Source organism: Pelobates fuscus, chromosome 5 (assembly GCF_036172605.1).
Source record: "Pelobates fuscus isolate aPelFus1 chromosome 5, aPelFus1.pri, whole genome shotgun sequence".
In the NCBI taxonomy this organism is placed as follows: Eukaryota; Metazoa; Chordata; class Amphibia; order Anura; family Pelobatidae; genus Pelobates; species Pelobates fuscus.
Window position 1 is genome coordinate 192,799,169 of NC_086321.1, and position 16,541 is coordinate 192,815,709.

At 41.7% G+C, this 16,541-nt stretch overlaps 1 protein-coding gene across 2 annotated transcripts in view; it reads right to left on the reverse strand.

The window, feature by feature from the left end:
- Window positions 1-406: 406 nt before the first annotated feature.
- Window positions 407-16,541, reverse strand: part of CMTM5 (CKLF like MARVEL transmembrane domain containing 5) — a 29,974-nt gene continuing 13,839 nt past the window's right edge. For both annotated transcript variants that reach the window (XM_063457148.1, XM_063457147.1), the window contains exons 5-6: window positions 11,440-11,533; window positions 407-749 (exon numbers count right to left, since the gene is read on the reverse strand). In XM_063457148.1, the coding sequence (XP_063313218.1) occupies window positions 742-749; window positions 11,440-11,533 (102 nt within the window). In that variant the 3' untranslated portion in view covers window positions 407-741. The remainder of the gene's footprint in view (window positions 750-11,439; window positions 11,534-16,541) is intronic.

Genomic DNA, 16,541 nt, shown 5'->3' on the forward strand with positions numbered 1-16,541 from the left:
AGTTTTCTACCTCCTGGATTGAACCACTATCCTTGACATACTTCACTATTTGTTATTTCTAGATCTCCTAGAGATCACCTACTATTACAAAGGTTGTATCCTCTATATTTCATGTGCTATCCCACTTTTAGCTTATACTACACTTTGGAGTTGTATAAACTATTTTGTTTTTTTAATGCATATATATGATTACATTATAAGTGTATTTTGAGATATATGTGTATTTTGAGTTATCGAAACTCTAGTTTTGGGATTGGATCCTTTCCATGTCATGAGAACGTGTGTCAGGAAGACATCCCATATATTACATCATATTATTAGTTTAAATCCATAGATAGAGTACCTGTTGTGATTTAAGGTTTGGCACTAAACTCAGAGAGGACAGACATCTTCCAAATTTTCATTTATTTTAAGGAAACACGGTACACACAGCCATCAGACATACACTCATAGCAGCTGTTACGTATTAACACACTCACACAGTGTTGCATGTACCACAATGTGGGAAATGTTTTAGACAAAAAATGCTAATTTAATAAAAGGAGCCCTCCATATGGTCTTCACATTGTTTCTTAGAGTAGTGTTGGTTATGGTACACCAGATCACTGTTATCCATTGAGATTCCAGACATTCTTGTTTAATGGAGTGTTAGGATTATGCACACTCAACAAAACTAATCATAAAATGTCAAAGGTAATGGAGGCTTTTTGGATGCCAATCGCATGTCTTCTTAAGTCACTGCTATACACCTGCAAAACAGAAAAGATCTCTCATAATAAATATAGCATATATAGCATTGTGACTGATTGAATTATGTAGCATATAGTTGATGATGATGTGTGCATTACGTAACAGGGTCAGGCTTTGTAGAGCTGTCAGAAGCTGTCAAAAGCTATGCAAATTTGATGGAGTGCACTGTAATGCTTTTGGTGCTTGGAGCGTTTCTTTAAAGGTACACCCTAAGCACCATAACCAGGGCTGGTGCAACCATAAGGCCACACAGGTTGTTGCCTTAAGGCACACTGGTGCAGGGAAGCGAGATATGGGTGACTGGCAGGAGGGGAGCGCACTGCACAGTGCTCCCCTCCAGCCAATCAGTCATTGTAGTGTGGAACTTCTGTATCCTCTACCCATTTTGACAGGAAGTAGTCACAGAGACCACCGAACAGCTTCCTGTCAGACCATGGAGAGGATATAGGACCTCCTCCACGGCAGTGTGCAGCCGAAATTAGTTGAGCTGGGAGGAAGTGACAGCTGGTCACTTCCTCCCAGCTCACTCCGCACGCGAGGGAGGATAGACAGGCCATGAAGTGGGAGAGCCCACACCAATTCAAATCAGCCCCAACCACCTTCCTGAAACTAAAAGTTAAGAAACAGGAGAGTGGCTGAAAAATTAGCTGTATGTCAGTATGTGTATGTCTATGTCAGTATGTATGTGTGTATGTGTATGTCAGTGTGTATGTATGTGTGTATGTCAGTATGTATGTGTGTGTGTATGTATGTATGTATGTCAGTATGTGTGTACGTGTATGTCAGTATGTGTGTGTGTGTATGTCAGTATGTATGTGTATGTCGCTATGTGTGTATGTCAGCATGTATGTGTACGTCTGTATCAATGTATGTGTGTCAGTATGTATGTATGTGTGTGTCTGTATGTATGTATGTTAGTATGCGTCTGTGTGTCTGTATGTGTGTATGTCTGTTTCAGTATGTGTGCCTGTTAGTATGTATGTGTGTGTGTACAAATACAAAAAAGATAAGTTCTGCGCTCACTCCCATCACTCCTGGGCGGCAGCAACGAACACAGTACACATCAGCCCCAATATATAGTAAAAAAAACAAAAAAACAAGGGGGAAGGTACCTGCACTCTCTCCTTAATCCCTATGTATATTTAGACAAATGGAGGTAATTTAGTTACTCCAATGGACATTGGAGGGAATGCCCGCCTGCCAACATCAAGGCAGACCCCCCTAAGCGGGTCCTACACTGACCCTTCATGTGTTTGTGTGTGTCAGTATGTGTGTATCTGTGTGTCAGTGTGTGTGTGTGTGTCAGGAATATCTGTGTGTCAGTGTATGCGTGTGTCAGGAATGTCTGTGTGTATCTGTGTGCCAGTGTGTGTGTATCTGTGTGCCAGTGGGTGTGTCTCTGTGTTTCAGTGTGTATATCTGTGTGTTAGTGTGTGTATATGTAGTACTGAATGAGGAGCACAACCAACTAAAATACAAAATACTTTATTATACAAATACAAGGGTAAAGGCGCATAGTGCCGAAACTTTGGGGGATTTATTTTTTACTTTTTCACCCTCCTCTCATTCACTTGGATAGGTTCTATTGTTTCTGGTATGTATTATTTGGGTAACATTTGTTTACATTTGTTTGTATCCATTCGCTTATTTATTTATTTATTTTTATTTTTAATTTACATTTTTGATTGTTTTTTTCTTTGTTAGATAAAGGTAATGCATACAATGGTTTAAATGTATAATGTAATGGTACAGATACGTCCAGTAATCGTAATAGTATAGTAGATACAATGATACCTTATGATACATGGGTATAACATGTTACAGTGCCCAACATATTTATCGATGATATTAACTTAACATTGATAATAGAAAATAAAACAATGATAAAGGAAGATTAAACAATGATATACAATGCGGTGTATGTACAGAGTTGACATATCGGAACTTGATCAGTGAAAGCGTGCGGTTACCCCTTGTGATCTTTAAGAATTAAATTTAATTCCAACTCGACTTTGGGTCAGGAAGAGAACATTTTACAGAGCTATAGAGGTACACAATGAGTATTGAAATGACGCTTTGTCTGTATTATCCGTCTACTTGGCGTAAGGGTTGTAGTCTGGGTGTGTACTTCTTGGCAGCGGGTGTTACTAAATGAGTATCTGGTGCCGTAATGAATGTGCCAGCCTGTCATGCGTATTTGTGTCGTGAAGGATATTTAACTGTCCAGTTGTTCAGGCTTTGGGTAACTACTGTCGTGGTGGTTATCTATATAGTCGTGTTTTAGGTTTAAGTGACTTTCTAGGGGTTATTATGCGTGGTTTGTAGTGACAAACTCTATCCAGGGTTTCCAAGTCTTGGTGAACTTAGCGAAATTTCCGTGTTTGGCGTGTGTTATTTCTTCCATCTGTTTCGTATTCTCTACCCTCTGAATCCATTCCCTAATTGAGGGTGCTTTTGGTAGTTTCCAGTTTTTGCGGATCAGTTGTGAGGCTGTCATAGCTAAATAGAAGAAGAGGTCTCTCTCAGGTTTTGTGAGACCTGGTGGTGTTAAAAGGAAGATGTAAGTGTCGGGTGCGAGAGATCTTGTGGATCCTGTTCCAAAATTTGGCTATCGATGGGCATTGCCACCAAATGTGGGCACGATGTGCTGCTCCCTGCCCACATCTCCAGCATAGGTCTGGGGTTGTGTTGTGTATTTTGTGTATTTTAGCCGGTGTATAGTGCCAGCGGGATATACGTTTATAATTGCTTTCTCGTGCTGTTAGTGAGGTAGAAGATTTATGGGCGGTTTTGAGGATCGATTGCCATTGATGTGGAGTAAAGTCCGTTTGGAGTTCGGTTGCCCATTTATTGGTGTAGTTTGGGAGCTTTGTGTCTTGTGTTTCCCTAATCAGTGTGTACATGGTAGAGAGGATCTTTTTTGGAATTGGGTAAGTAGAGCATATGTGTTTGAACTTTGTCAATTGTCTATCCCCTTTAGGTATGAGTGTCTGAGATTTGATAAATTGAGATAGTTGGAGATAGTGGAATTGTTGATTCCCTGGATGGGTTGTGTTTCGCGTTAGCTGGTCGAGGTTCTTAATTTTCCCTTCATGAGTTACGTCTCGTAGTTGTAGGGAGGTGCCGTTGTGATACTGTTCGAATAGATTTCCAGAGGATCCCTTTTGAAAGTAGGGGAAAACAAAACTCTTAACACGCTGAGAGACAACCGCCCTCACACAGAAGACACTATGGGGCAAAAAAACAAAAAACCTCGCCATCCAGAGGCTCCAAAAATGCAGGATATCAGATTATCCTTTGAGAGGCCTACACCGCGGGCCCAAGCCAAAATGGCGAAGATGAGGCCTTGGAGAACTACCAAGAGGAGGAAGATGCCCCGGCCACACAGTCGGAGGGGACCCCCTCTAATGAGTCGGAGTCAGATGAAGACTCCTCACCGGCAACAAAGAGAGACATTACAAATCTCCTGCTGGATATGCGGCATGTGTGGAAGGCTGACCTCTTAGACACACGCACGGAAATAGGGACCCTCAAACAACGGGTCGCAGCGATTGAAACTAAAGAAGCAACTAGAGCCCAGAGTGTGCAAGACACCCACAACAATCTGCAAGCACTAACAGACCAAGTACAGAAACTTACCAAGTCGATGTTAGTGATGGAGTCCAGACACAGACGGAAGAACATCCGCCTTCGCGGCATTCCGGAGCATATTGAGGGGGACACAGCACTGCCCTTCCTTCGACGCTTCATGGCCTCGCTAGGCATAGGGGGCAACACGAGCTCAGAGACACTAACGTCAGCGTTCCGCGTCCGCAAATCCGCAGCTGCCCCAGCGGATGCCCCAAGAGACGTAATTGCCACGACCAAAGACATTACAACCCGATCTGCAATCATGGCCAAATCGAGAGAGCTGGGAACCATACACTTCAAAGGCTGTGACATATACGGGGACCTCCCTTTTGCCGTTGTCGCAGTCAAGAGACAGCTAACACCGGTGGCCCGACAGCTGAGAGAGGCGCGGATCAGATATCGGTGGGGGGTGGATGGCTCCCTACTGGTAGCACAAGGAAACAACATACTTACCCTCTCCTCTCCCGAGAACAAAGAGACTTTCCTCCAAAAACTGACAGTAACCACAACAATCCCAGCTAAAGTCCTGAAGCCAGGAACAGGCACACAGGTGTCACGGTAATATACCCCAACACGCAGGAATAGTACAGATAGTCAGGAGACAAGAAACCAGGGTTCGTCTTACCGGACCTTAGAATGGCCGGACTTGACGAGAAAAAGCAAGACAGAGTCTAGAACAAGCCGAGGTCAAGGGAACAGAGAGACAGCGTAACGTAGAACAAGCCGAGGACTGGTACACAGAGGACAAAATAGCGGATAAGCAAGCAAGGATAAAGAGAGAGCGGAGTCAGGAACAAAGCCAAGGTCAAGCACCAAAAAACCAACTGAACGATACAAGCACTAAAGGGAAACTGGACAGAAACCACGATAGGGCAAGGAGCAAGGGAAACAGGTGAGTATAAATACCCTAAGGTTCACTTTGATTGGCCCCTGTCATATCCACGCCCCCAAAATGTGAGTGTATGGGGAATGTGGCCTGACAGGGGCCAATGGGAGACTGATTCTAATTTAGTCTCCCACTGTCCCTTTAAGAGCGCGCCCGAGACGCTCGGCGCGCTCTTAGTGTCGGGCGGGACACGTGACCGCTTCTCGCGGTCACTGCCCGCCTGACTGATCATCTCGTTGGCTGAGCCGCGCGCGGCTCGTGCAGGAGCAGGACCGCGCGCGGCGAGAAGAGAGGACCCCAGCCGGCCCCTGGAGAGGGTAAGTACCGCTACAGTACCCCCCCTGAAGACACGCCCACCGGGCGGGGAGGAGCAGGCCTGGCAGGAAAACGAGCGTGGAAAGAACGCACAAGGCGAGGAGCGTGAACAGCGTCAGCGGAAATCCAACTGCGTTCCTCAGGCCCATAGCCCTTCCAATGTACCAGATATTGGAGGCGACCCCGAAGCAAACGAGAGTCAATTACAGCCGCCACTTCAAACTCCTCATGGCCCTCCACAGAAACCGGAGGAGGAGGAGGGACATGCCGAGTATAACGGTTGCACAGGAGGGGTTTTAACAAGGAGGTATGAAACACGTTAGGAATGCGTAAATTTTTTGGAAGATCCAATGCATACGAGACAGGATTAACCACATGCAAGATACGAAAAGGACCAATAAAACGAGGGGCCAACTTCATAGAAGGCACACGAAGACGAATATTGCGAGTAGAAAGCCAAACCCGGTCTCCCACAGCATAGGATGGAGCCGCCCTGCGATGCTTGTCTGCCTGAACCTTCTGACGAGCAGCTGAGGCCACCAAAGAACACTGAACCTGCTCCCAAGTATTACGTAGACTAGCCAAATGTTCGTCCAGAGCTGGCATGCCCTGTAAGGAGAATGCAGCTGGAAGAACCACGGGATGCCGGCCATAAACAACGTAAAAAGGGCTGTTAGCGGAGGATTCATGAGCAGCATTATTACGAGCAAACTCAGCCCAAGGAAGAAGGTCAGCCCAATTGTTCTGATGGTGGGACACGAAACAACGAAGATACTGCTCTAGAGATTGGTTGGCACGTTCAGCAGCTCCATTAGACTGGGGGTGGTAGGCTGAGGAAAACGAGAGGGAGATACCCATCTCTGTACAAAACGTTCTCCAGAATCTGGAGATAAACTGGCTACCCCTATCGGACACGATCGAAGTGGGAATACCATGCAATCGAAACACCTCCCTGGCAAAGATAGAGGCAAGTTCCCTGGATGATGGTAATTTGACAAGAGACACAAAATGAGCCATCTTAGAAAAACGATCCACAATCATTAGGATGACAGTTTTACCATTAGAGGGAGGTAATTCAACAATGAAATCCATGGATATATTGGACCACGGTCTCTCGGGTATGGGCAACGGATGTAACAACCCACAAGGAACTCTGTGGGAGGACTTCATACTGGCACAAGTGCTACAGGCATTAACGTAATCGGTGACGTCCTTGCGCAAGGAAGCCCACCAGAAATATCTAGAAACTGCTGAGAATGTCTTAGAAATACCAGGGTGTCCAGCAGTTCTAGTGTCATGATATAATGACAAGATGTCTCGTCTCTCCTGTATATCAATGAATAGCTTATCATCAGGCCTCTCCCCAGGTGCCAAGTGTTGTTTAGCCTGAATAGTTTGTAAGAGAGAAGACGAAATGGAAAGAACAGTAGTCGCTATTATTCTGTCAGGCGGAATGACAGGGGTAACATCGACCTCGAGTTTGTCAGTAGTCTCGAATTGTCTGGACAGAGCGTCAGCTTTAGTATTACGGTCACCCGGTCTGTAAGTGATTATGTAATTAAAACGAGACAAAAACAGAGACCACCTGGCCTGCCTGGAAGACAATCTTTTTGCTTCACTAAGGTAAGAGAGGTTTTTGTGATCCGTTAAAATGAGGATGGGATCCCTAGTACCCTCTAGCAGATGTCTCCATTCCTTGAGCGCCAAAATGATAGCAAGGAGTTCACGATTGCCTACATCATAATTCCTCTCTGCTTTGGACATCTGTCTGGAAAAGAAGCCACAAGGGTGTAACGGCTTTTCAGGTGAATCTCTTTGAGACAAGATAGCACCTACCCCTATCTCAGAAGCATCAACTTCGAGAATAAAGGGCAGTGAAGGGACAGGATGCTGTAAAACAGGAGCAGAGGCAAATGTAGCCTTCAAGAATTCAAAGGCCTCGAGTGCTTCTGGTTTCCAGACATGAGTATTACCATCCTTCTTGGTCATTCTGGTTATAGGCGCAACAATGGCAGAAAACCCTTTAATAAAACGCCTATAATAATTAGAGAACCCCAGAAAACACTGAATGGCTTTCAACCCCTGGGGTAGAGGCCATTCCATAATGGCAGACAGTTTCTTGGGATCCATACGAAAACCCTTGGCCGAGATTATATAACCCAAGAATTGGACTTCAGATTGGTCAAATGAACATTTTTCGAGTTTGCAATAGAGACCGTTAACCAGAAGAGTTCTCAACACTAATTTAACATGCATGTGATGAGTCTGTAAATCAGTAGAATAAATCAATATGTCGTCCAAGTATACTATAACGAATGTATGTATAAATTGACGTAGGACATCATTAATAAATTCCTGAAAAACTGCTGGGGCGTTACAAAGACCAAAGGGCATCACAGTGTACTCGTAGTGGCCACTCCTGGTATTGAAAGCGGTCTTCCACTCGTGATCCTTTTTGATACGTATGAGATTGTAAGCACCCCTAAGGTCCAATTTAGTAAAAACTGTGGCCTGTTTAAGCCTATCAAATAGTTCTGTGATCAAAGGTATGGGGTACGCATTTTTGACGGTGATTTTATTTAGGCCCCTATAGTCAATACAAGGCCTTAATTCGCCATCTTTCTTAGATACAAAGAAGAAACCCGCCCCTGCCGGGGAAGAGGATCTTCTTATAAATCCCTTCTCTAGAGATTCCTTAATATATTCCTCCATAACCAGATTCTCCTGAGGAGATAAAGGATATATTCTCCCTTTGGGAGGCATTGTACCAGGTAATAAATTAATTGCACAATCGTAAGGCCTGTGAGGTGGCAATCTTTCAGCCTCCCTTTTATCAAAAACAGATTTAAGAGACAGGTACTGAGAGGGTATGACCGTAGGCACGGGAGGAATATTAGTAGAATTCAAAGGGGTGACTTTAACAATACAAGACTCTTGGCAAGAATCACTCCAAGAAACTATTTGTCCTGACTCCCAATCAATGGTGGGATTATGAGTACGTAACCAAGGATACCCTAACACGAGGTGAGAGGAAGGAGAAGTAATGATCTGAAACCGAATGGTCTCAGAGTGTAACACCCCTGTAGACATATGTAGTGGAACAGTTTCATGTGTGATAACTGGAGAGCATAATGGTCTACCATCTATGGCCTCAACGGCCAAGGGTGTCTCCTTCTCTCTGGTGGGTATGTTATTCTCCTTGACAAAACTGGAATCAATAAAGTTTTCGGCCGCTCCGGAATCAACCAGGGCTAGTATATTCCCTGCTATGCAGTTATTATCAAGGTGCAGGGAAACAGGAAGAAGTAGTTTATTAAGAGGCAAATGTGAGGACTGTGATGTCACACCCAAGGCCAGTCCTCTATACGGTCTTAGGTGCGATAGTTTCCCGGACGCACGGGACAGTCTTGTCTCATATGACCCCTCCTACCACAATAAAGACAAAGTCCCTCCTTTCTCCTATAAAGCTTTTCAGCGTCAGTAAGTTTGGCAACCCCTAACTGCATAGGTTCCTCCTCAGAACCCTTAGATCCCTCGGGAGTCTCAGCTCTAGGGGAGTTAAAGGGAACAAAATGTCTATTTCTGGACCTGGTATATAACCTGTCACGGATCCTGTTATCTATATCGATAAGATAGTCAATCAGGTCCTCCAGGGGTACAGGGAGGTCCTTAGCTGCTACCTCATCCAACATAGTATCAGACAGACCTTCCATAAACGCGGTAGTAAGCCCATTATTAGTCCAATCTACCTGTGAGGCAAGGGTACGGAACTGAATAGCATAATCGGCTACAGATTTAGATCCTTGCTTTATTCTCATTAATGCCCTGGCGGCATTTTTTGACCTTTTAGTCGTGTCAAATGTTCTACGGAACGCTGTGAGGAAGCTATTGAAGTCGTGTACCATAGGCCCATTAGCCTCCCAAATAGGATTTGCCCATTCTAGTGCCTTATCCGTAAGCTGGTGCATAAGAAAACCCACCTTAGATCTATCAGTGGGAAATGAACGTGGGTACATTTCAAAGTGGAATTCCACTTGATTAAGGAATCCCCTACATGTCTTAGCGTCCCCTCCATACCTAGGTGGCGGGGTTAGATGTGCAGAAGCATTAGGCATATTAGCTGTGTCCGGTATAGGGTTTACAGGAGGCGTAGGTACAGGTACCGGAGCTGATCTGGATAACAGTGTCTGGATGGCTTGAGCCATTTGATCCATACGGTGATCCTGTTCTGCGAATCTAGCCTCATGAGTGGCCATCTGTTGACCTAAACCTGCGGGGTCCATGGCCCTATCGTAATGTCACGTAATATACCCCAACACGCAGGAATAGTACAGATAGTCAGGAGACAAGAAACCAGGGTTCGTCTTACCGGACCTTAGAATGGCCGGACTTGACGAGAAAAAGCAAGACAGAGTCTAGAACAAGCCGAGGTCAAGGGAACAGAGAGACAGCGTAACGTAGAACAAGCCGAGGACTGGTACACAGAGGACAAAATAGCGGATAAGCAAGCAAGGATAAAGAGAGAGCGGAGTCAGGAACAAAGCCAAGGTCAAGCACCAAAAAAACAACTGAACGATACAAGCACTAAAGGGAAACTGGACAGAAACCACGATAGGGCAAGGAGCAAGGGAAACAGGTGAGTATAAATACCCTAAGGTTCACTTTGATTGGCCCCTGTCATATCCACGCCCCCAAAATGTGAGTGTATGGGGAATGTGGCCTGACAGGGGCCAATGGGAGACTGATTCTAATTTAGTCTCCCACTGTCCCTTTAAGAGCGCGCCCGAGACGCTCGGCGCGCTCTTAGTGTCGGGCGGGACACGTGACCGCTTCTCGCGGTCACTGCCCGCCTGACTGATCATCTCGTTGGCTGAGCCGCGCGCGGCTCGTGCAGGAGCAGGACCGCGCGCGGCGAGAAGAGAGGACCCCGGCCGGCCCCTGGAGAGGGTAAGTACCGCTACAACAGGGACCCACCAGAGTTCACCCATTAAACCCGCAAGCTCGACTCCTAGTTAAACCATGCCACCTGTAGTCACACCACACTCATAGCGGTCCTTTAAGGCTACTAGTAACTTGATAACGAGACACACAATAGTTGCCCAACATTTCACAAATATGAACCCATTGGACGCCTAGTAAGCAGTAGCTAAAACATCTCAATGACCTATGGCATAGAGCCATACTAGATAGCGAGACACACGATAGATACCCAACATTTCACGAATATGTACCCATTTGATGACGGGTAAGCAGTGGCCAAAGCCTCTCAATGACCTATGACATAGAACCACACTTCCCAATGTGCAACAGAGGGGCCAAATTAAGAACGATCGAGGGGTACTCCTATCTCTATCCATGAGGCTCAGCACGGTCAAACCCATACTGCGAACCCTTTGACTGCCACTAATCCACATGTTGCTTATTCATTGTTTTAATGTACCAGAATTAATATGTGAACTTTCTAACTTCTTATATTACGTACCAGATGTACGTATTTTACATTGTGAAAACACCAATAAAATACAAATTTAAAAAAATAGTGTTGAGGTGACAGTTGTCCTTTAAAAGGACACTCTAATCACTAAAATAATGTGGAAAAGATATATGTCTGAAAGCACAACTAGTAATTCTGCAACTTCTATGTATGAACAGGAATGGTAAAATATATATAAAGACGCGCTGTGTCTTTAAGACAAAATTCACACTGAATACTGAATAATAAAGTGCAGCTAAAATGATAACGTGCATTAACAGTAAGCTTCCATAGAGTGAAAATGATGCCTTTTATGAGTCAGAAATAGTACTGCTGCCTTTTAGAGTAAGTGCAATAACAGCTTGTATACAAACAACCCACTTACCATCTCTTGTCTCCGTTTTCTGCCCTTGAATTTCTTCTTTATAAGTGGTGAAAGCATCATAACAGAATACACAGACCAAGAAAAATCCAAATATCTGAGAGATAGATAGAGAGAGAGAGAGGGGGAGAGAGAGAGAGAGACTTGTGTTAACTGTGATAGATGAGAACTTGGGGGGTACAATATTCAATTACTCATTAACCTGTAAATGGACTTGCAACAGAGTTAGCATAGGCATGTCTGCTTGACAGTTGAGTTTTATAATAACTTTATTTTAGTAAAGAGCATCTCAGCAAACACCCACCAACCACATTAGACACATAAAACGACTTTTAAACACAACCCCACAAACCACACCACTGGCAGCCCACATATAAACACACAACACCATACACAGCTCCCACTACATGACCAGATACTACAAGCAATCCACAAGCACACATTAAATATCACAGACAGCCCATATACACACACAATACTACAAACATCCATAAAACATAGCATTAGCATAGCCCTCCACCACACACATTTAAGCAACGCACATATACACACTAAACAGAAAGCACACACAAAGAAAATCCAGACAGTCGACACATATAATTTATACGAAGGAAGCCTACATGCACACAAACACAAATAGTCCACATACATACACATGCGTAACACAGTCAGCCCACACACACACAATACCACTAAGACTTAAACGGCTCCCACCACACACACATGCATACAGTACCACAAACACCACACATTCATAAACAGAACCCCACAAGCATACCGTTCCACACCTGTGGGGATATTTATAGGATAATAATAGTAAACAGTTGAGAATTGCCCATTATTTCAATTCTCAGATGCCAAAGATCGTTATCGTGTCAATTTGTTATAAAAATAGATACAATTTATTGTGACAATTTAAATAATAATAATAAGTAACATGCGTGACAATAATCAATTAATATTTAGTATAACATGGTATGCAATACAATATGGTAATGTAAAAACATCTTCCAATGGCTAACACAGTCTTAATTGTCAAGAAGATTTATGATGGACTTCCCAGAGACAAAGAAAAAGTTTCACACAGCTTGCAGCGTAAAGCCATAAAATTAGCTAACAGTTAGAATAACCCTTTCAATGCTGGCTAGACCTCCTAAGTAATTAAGACCTATTCTAATGTGATTTTAAATAAAATAACATTTAAACCAGCTCATTAGTCATTTCCTGGGACCATCCAATAAGATTAATCTACCATGTTCTATAAGCAGAATTTTAACTTGCCTAAATAGATATTTTATCTTATTTTAGAGCAAATCAATACACCTGGATAAATATCACGATATGCTAACATGTGATATGTCACATAAATACATACTTATTGTAATTCTATCTGCAGAATAGAATGGTTATAACCATGTACTTCTTATTTAACGAAGATTTCTAAATATCGAAATCTGATCGTGATTTATCCAGTCATATATCATGCTATTAGAAAATGTTAATTAATTTAGATTAATTAATTGAAACCAGTATAATTACCAGTTAAGTAGATATTTTCATCAGATTAGTAGGTAGTCTCAGGAACTGAATGTCATGGGTCTCTTTCTCTGTCTCCTGACTTAGCCTGCTTCCAACTGCTTCCTCTGCATACTCTCTGCATTCCTCTGCATACCTCTCTCTTCCCTTTGTCTTAACTTTTAAAGGAAAAGATTCTCTGTTCGTCACTAGGTAATAGACCAATAGGGACACTGGGGGTGTGGTTACCTTCCTTTTAACAATTTAAGTATTTGGTCTATAGAGGGCAGTCTCGTCCCACTAAACATACCTATCCAGGAAAGAGTTAACTTTTCCTGGTGGCTATTTTGACGTCATTTAGGTTATCTTTATAGTTGTTTATAATTTAAGTTTTCTGTCAGATCAAACAGTTTCTTTGGGCTTTCTTCAGACTATGTGTCTCCAACTTCTGCTATAATTTCTAATAGGAAAGTTCTTAAACTTAATCTCACCTTTCACTACAATGGGACTCTAATACTTTATCGAAAGTAAAATTAAATTATTTAATCTTCTCTGTCACAAATGTCTGGGTTTTAGAATTGATTATATTCCATTAGCATTTAGACAGTCTTCTTATCACTTGATTTGTTTATACTATGCATTCCTTTAGCTCTGGCAAAGTGGTTAGTCTTACAGAAAGGATAGACATTTAATGTCTCTTTGTTAACTTGAAAATAACAAAATGGAGTCTGTTCTGTTCAGAGTGACTGACAATGTACATTTTAATTTCTATCATAGCACAAAATGTCTGCCGATATAAATACCCTGACACACCATAATCAACAGAGTCGATCCTCAGCAAGATACAAGTCAGATCCTAACAAAGGGCACGGTAGGAGGGATAAGAAAGACATATTGCTGGACCAAATAGTGGCTAGGCATAACGCCTATTATAGAAATAGGAAGCAAGCAAAACTAATACTATATTTTTTTTAAAACAGAAAAACAAAACCAATCATAACTGCACATGGAAATAAAAAACAAACCAAAATACAAGGTCAGTACTAGTCGTTTCTGGGATGTCAGAATGTCAAAAACTGGTAAATTTTTAAGCTGGGTCATAAACCTGACTGACTGATGCAGAGGAATTATTTCTGGTGTATTCACCTCACAAAGCATCCACTGCACCCATACATAACACAAGCAGAATTAATCAATATCCGTAAACAATACTTTAAACAAATTACGACTGCCACCCTAAGGGAGTTTAAAGTTTTACTTTGGCATGACACTGCCAGTTTGTTTGTTTGATTAAAACCAAATATCCTTTATGATTAAGTAATCGATAAATCAATTTAAAAAAAATGCACAAACTAAGGAAAGGCTACCCATTCTTATAAAAGTAGAAATATATGATTATTATCTAACATCACATCAGACTCGACACACTAGAGTCAATAGGCAAAAGGGTAAATACCAGCAGCAAAAAAAAATAAAAAAATAAGCATACAGTTAAATGATGGTGAAGAGTTAGACGAATAATGGTTTCCCAATGCTAGTAAAACAAAGCTGTATAGAAAATAATGAGTACTATTAGAAACAAACATATAGATATATCAAGATTCTAAAACAGTGGTTCATAACCCTTGGTCAGGACCCAAAGCTAGGTTCCCATGCTGCTTACAATGGGTCCCCACAGTCTGGAACAAGCCCCAGGCAACCACTCACAATACACTGTTTGGTGTAGAAGCAATGATAGCCCGATGCTATGAAGACCATGCGAACAATTTCATGAAGGTGTTTTGAATACACAAAGAAAAATCAAAATATCTGAGAGAGAAAGATACTCCTGTCAACTGTAAAATCTAAGATTATGGCAGGTAAAATACTCATTTACTCATTAACCTGTAAATGGACCTTCAACAGAGTTAGCAAAGACATGTCTGCTTGACAGCTGAATTTTATAATAGCTTTATTTTAGTAAAGAGCACCCCAGCAAACACCGACCGACCACAATTTACACATAAAACTAGATATAAACCACACATACTCAAGCCCACTAACAACACCACAGGCAGCCCACATATACACACACACAACCCTCCATACAGTTCCCACTACACAACCAAATACTACAAGCAATCTACATGCATACATTTAATATCACAGACAGCCCACATACACACAATACCACAAAAAGCATGTTATATATTATACCTGAAAATGAGAAAAATCTCAATGTATCATTCCTGGTAAAATATTTTATAAATAAATAAATATTACAACTAAATGGGTGACACATCTAATTTTACAATTGGAGAATGAGTTTTCATTCAATAGCCATGTATATCATTTTCCCCTACAAAAAAGGGACTTATAATACATAGCCTTAAAATGAATGTATGATAACAGAGTGGGACAATAATAAATTTTTTTTATATTATGTCAATGGTATAAAATAACACATCATTGAGTGTGACTTGTCTAAATCATAAAATAAAATCCAAAATAAAAAGACACATATCTTGTCTTGTAAAGATACATACATTTAAAACAAGTTGAACAAATCTGAAAAAGTGTGGGAATCTAATATAATGAATATAAAACACCCAGGGTATAAAGTAGCGTCAAACGCAATACAATGTAATAGAACCTGTGAAAAACTTGTTTAAAACGTATATTTTGTTTGACACTACTTTATATCCATGGTGTTTTATATTAATTATATTGGATTCCTCCACTTTTTCATATTTGTTCAATTCTGTTTTGGTGTTTATTAGGTAACACTTTCAAGTTTTTTCCATTCCATATATATATTTTAACAGACTTCAGAATATAGTGGTATATTTTCTTAACTTTATTAAAACCAAGTTTCCTTGTTTTCAGTATTTAGTGAGTGTGTAAGCAGCCAGACAAATCCCTCCCTAACCTGCAAGAGACTCTTTTCTCACACACCTCTGACCAGCAGGTGTTTATGGGATAATTAGCTTATCCCAATCAGCAGTGTCACTCATCTCTTGTTGAGAAAATGCTGAGCGTGCTCTAATGAAAAGCCGTGATGGTGCTTAGAGTGACCCTTTAATTTTATCATATTCATTTATGATAAATAATAACTTATGACACAGTTATAATATTAACTGTATTGTATCTTATAAGACTGACACCTTTGTACTGTTGTACCATGCTGATGTTAAATAAAAATGTAAAGAAACTGTTTCTTTATCAGTTGTTCATGCTATGATATGTGGGAACCCAAAATTTGAAAAATGAAAAACAAAAAGCCTAATTATAATTAGCAAATACAAAAAGAGAAGTCCTGCACTCACTCCCATTACTACTGGGCCGGCAGCAAGGACTACAATACACATCAGCCCCAATATTTACTAAAAACCAAAGAAAAGAAAAAGTACGCCGCCCATCCCATGTGTTCCCTATTAAGGGTTAATAAGTATATAGGGGTGTATATAAAAAATACCCCTCAGATTCAGATACTTCCAGATTAAGTCTTATTACCAATCGCACACTGGACGCCACCTGTTCCACAGGTCTATGACTGAATTTGAGAAAATATGCACAGCCCGGAGACCACTACACCGAGGAGTATCTACCAT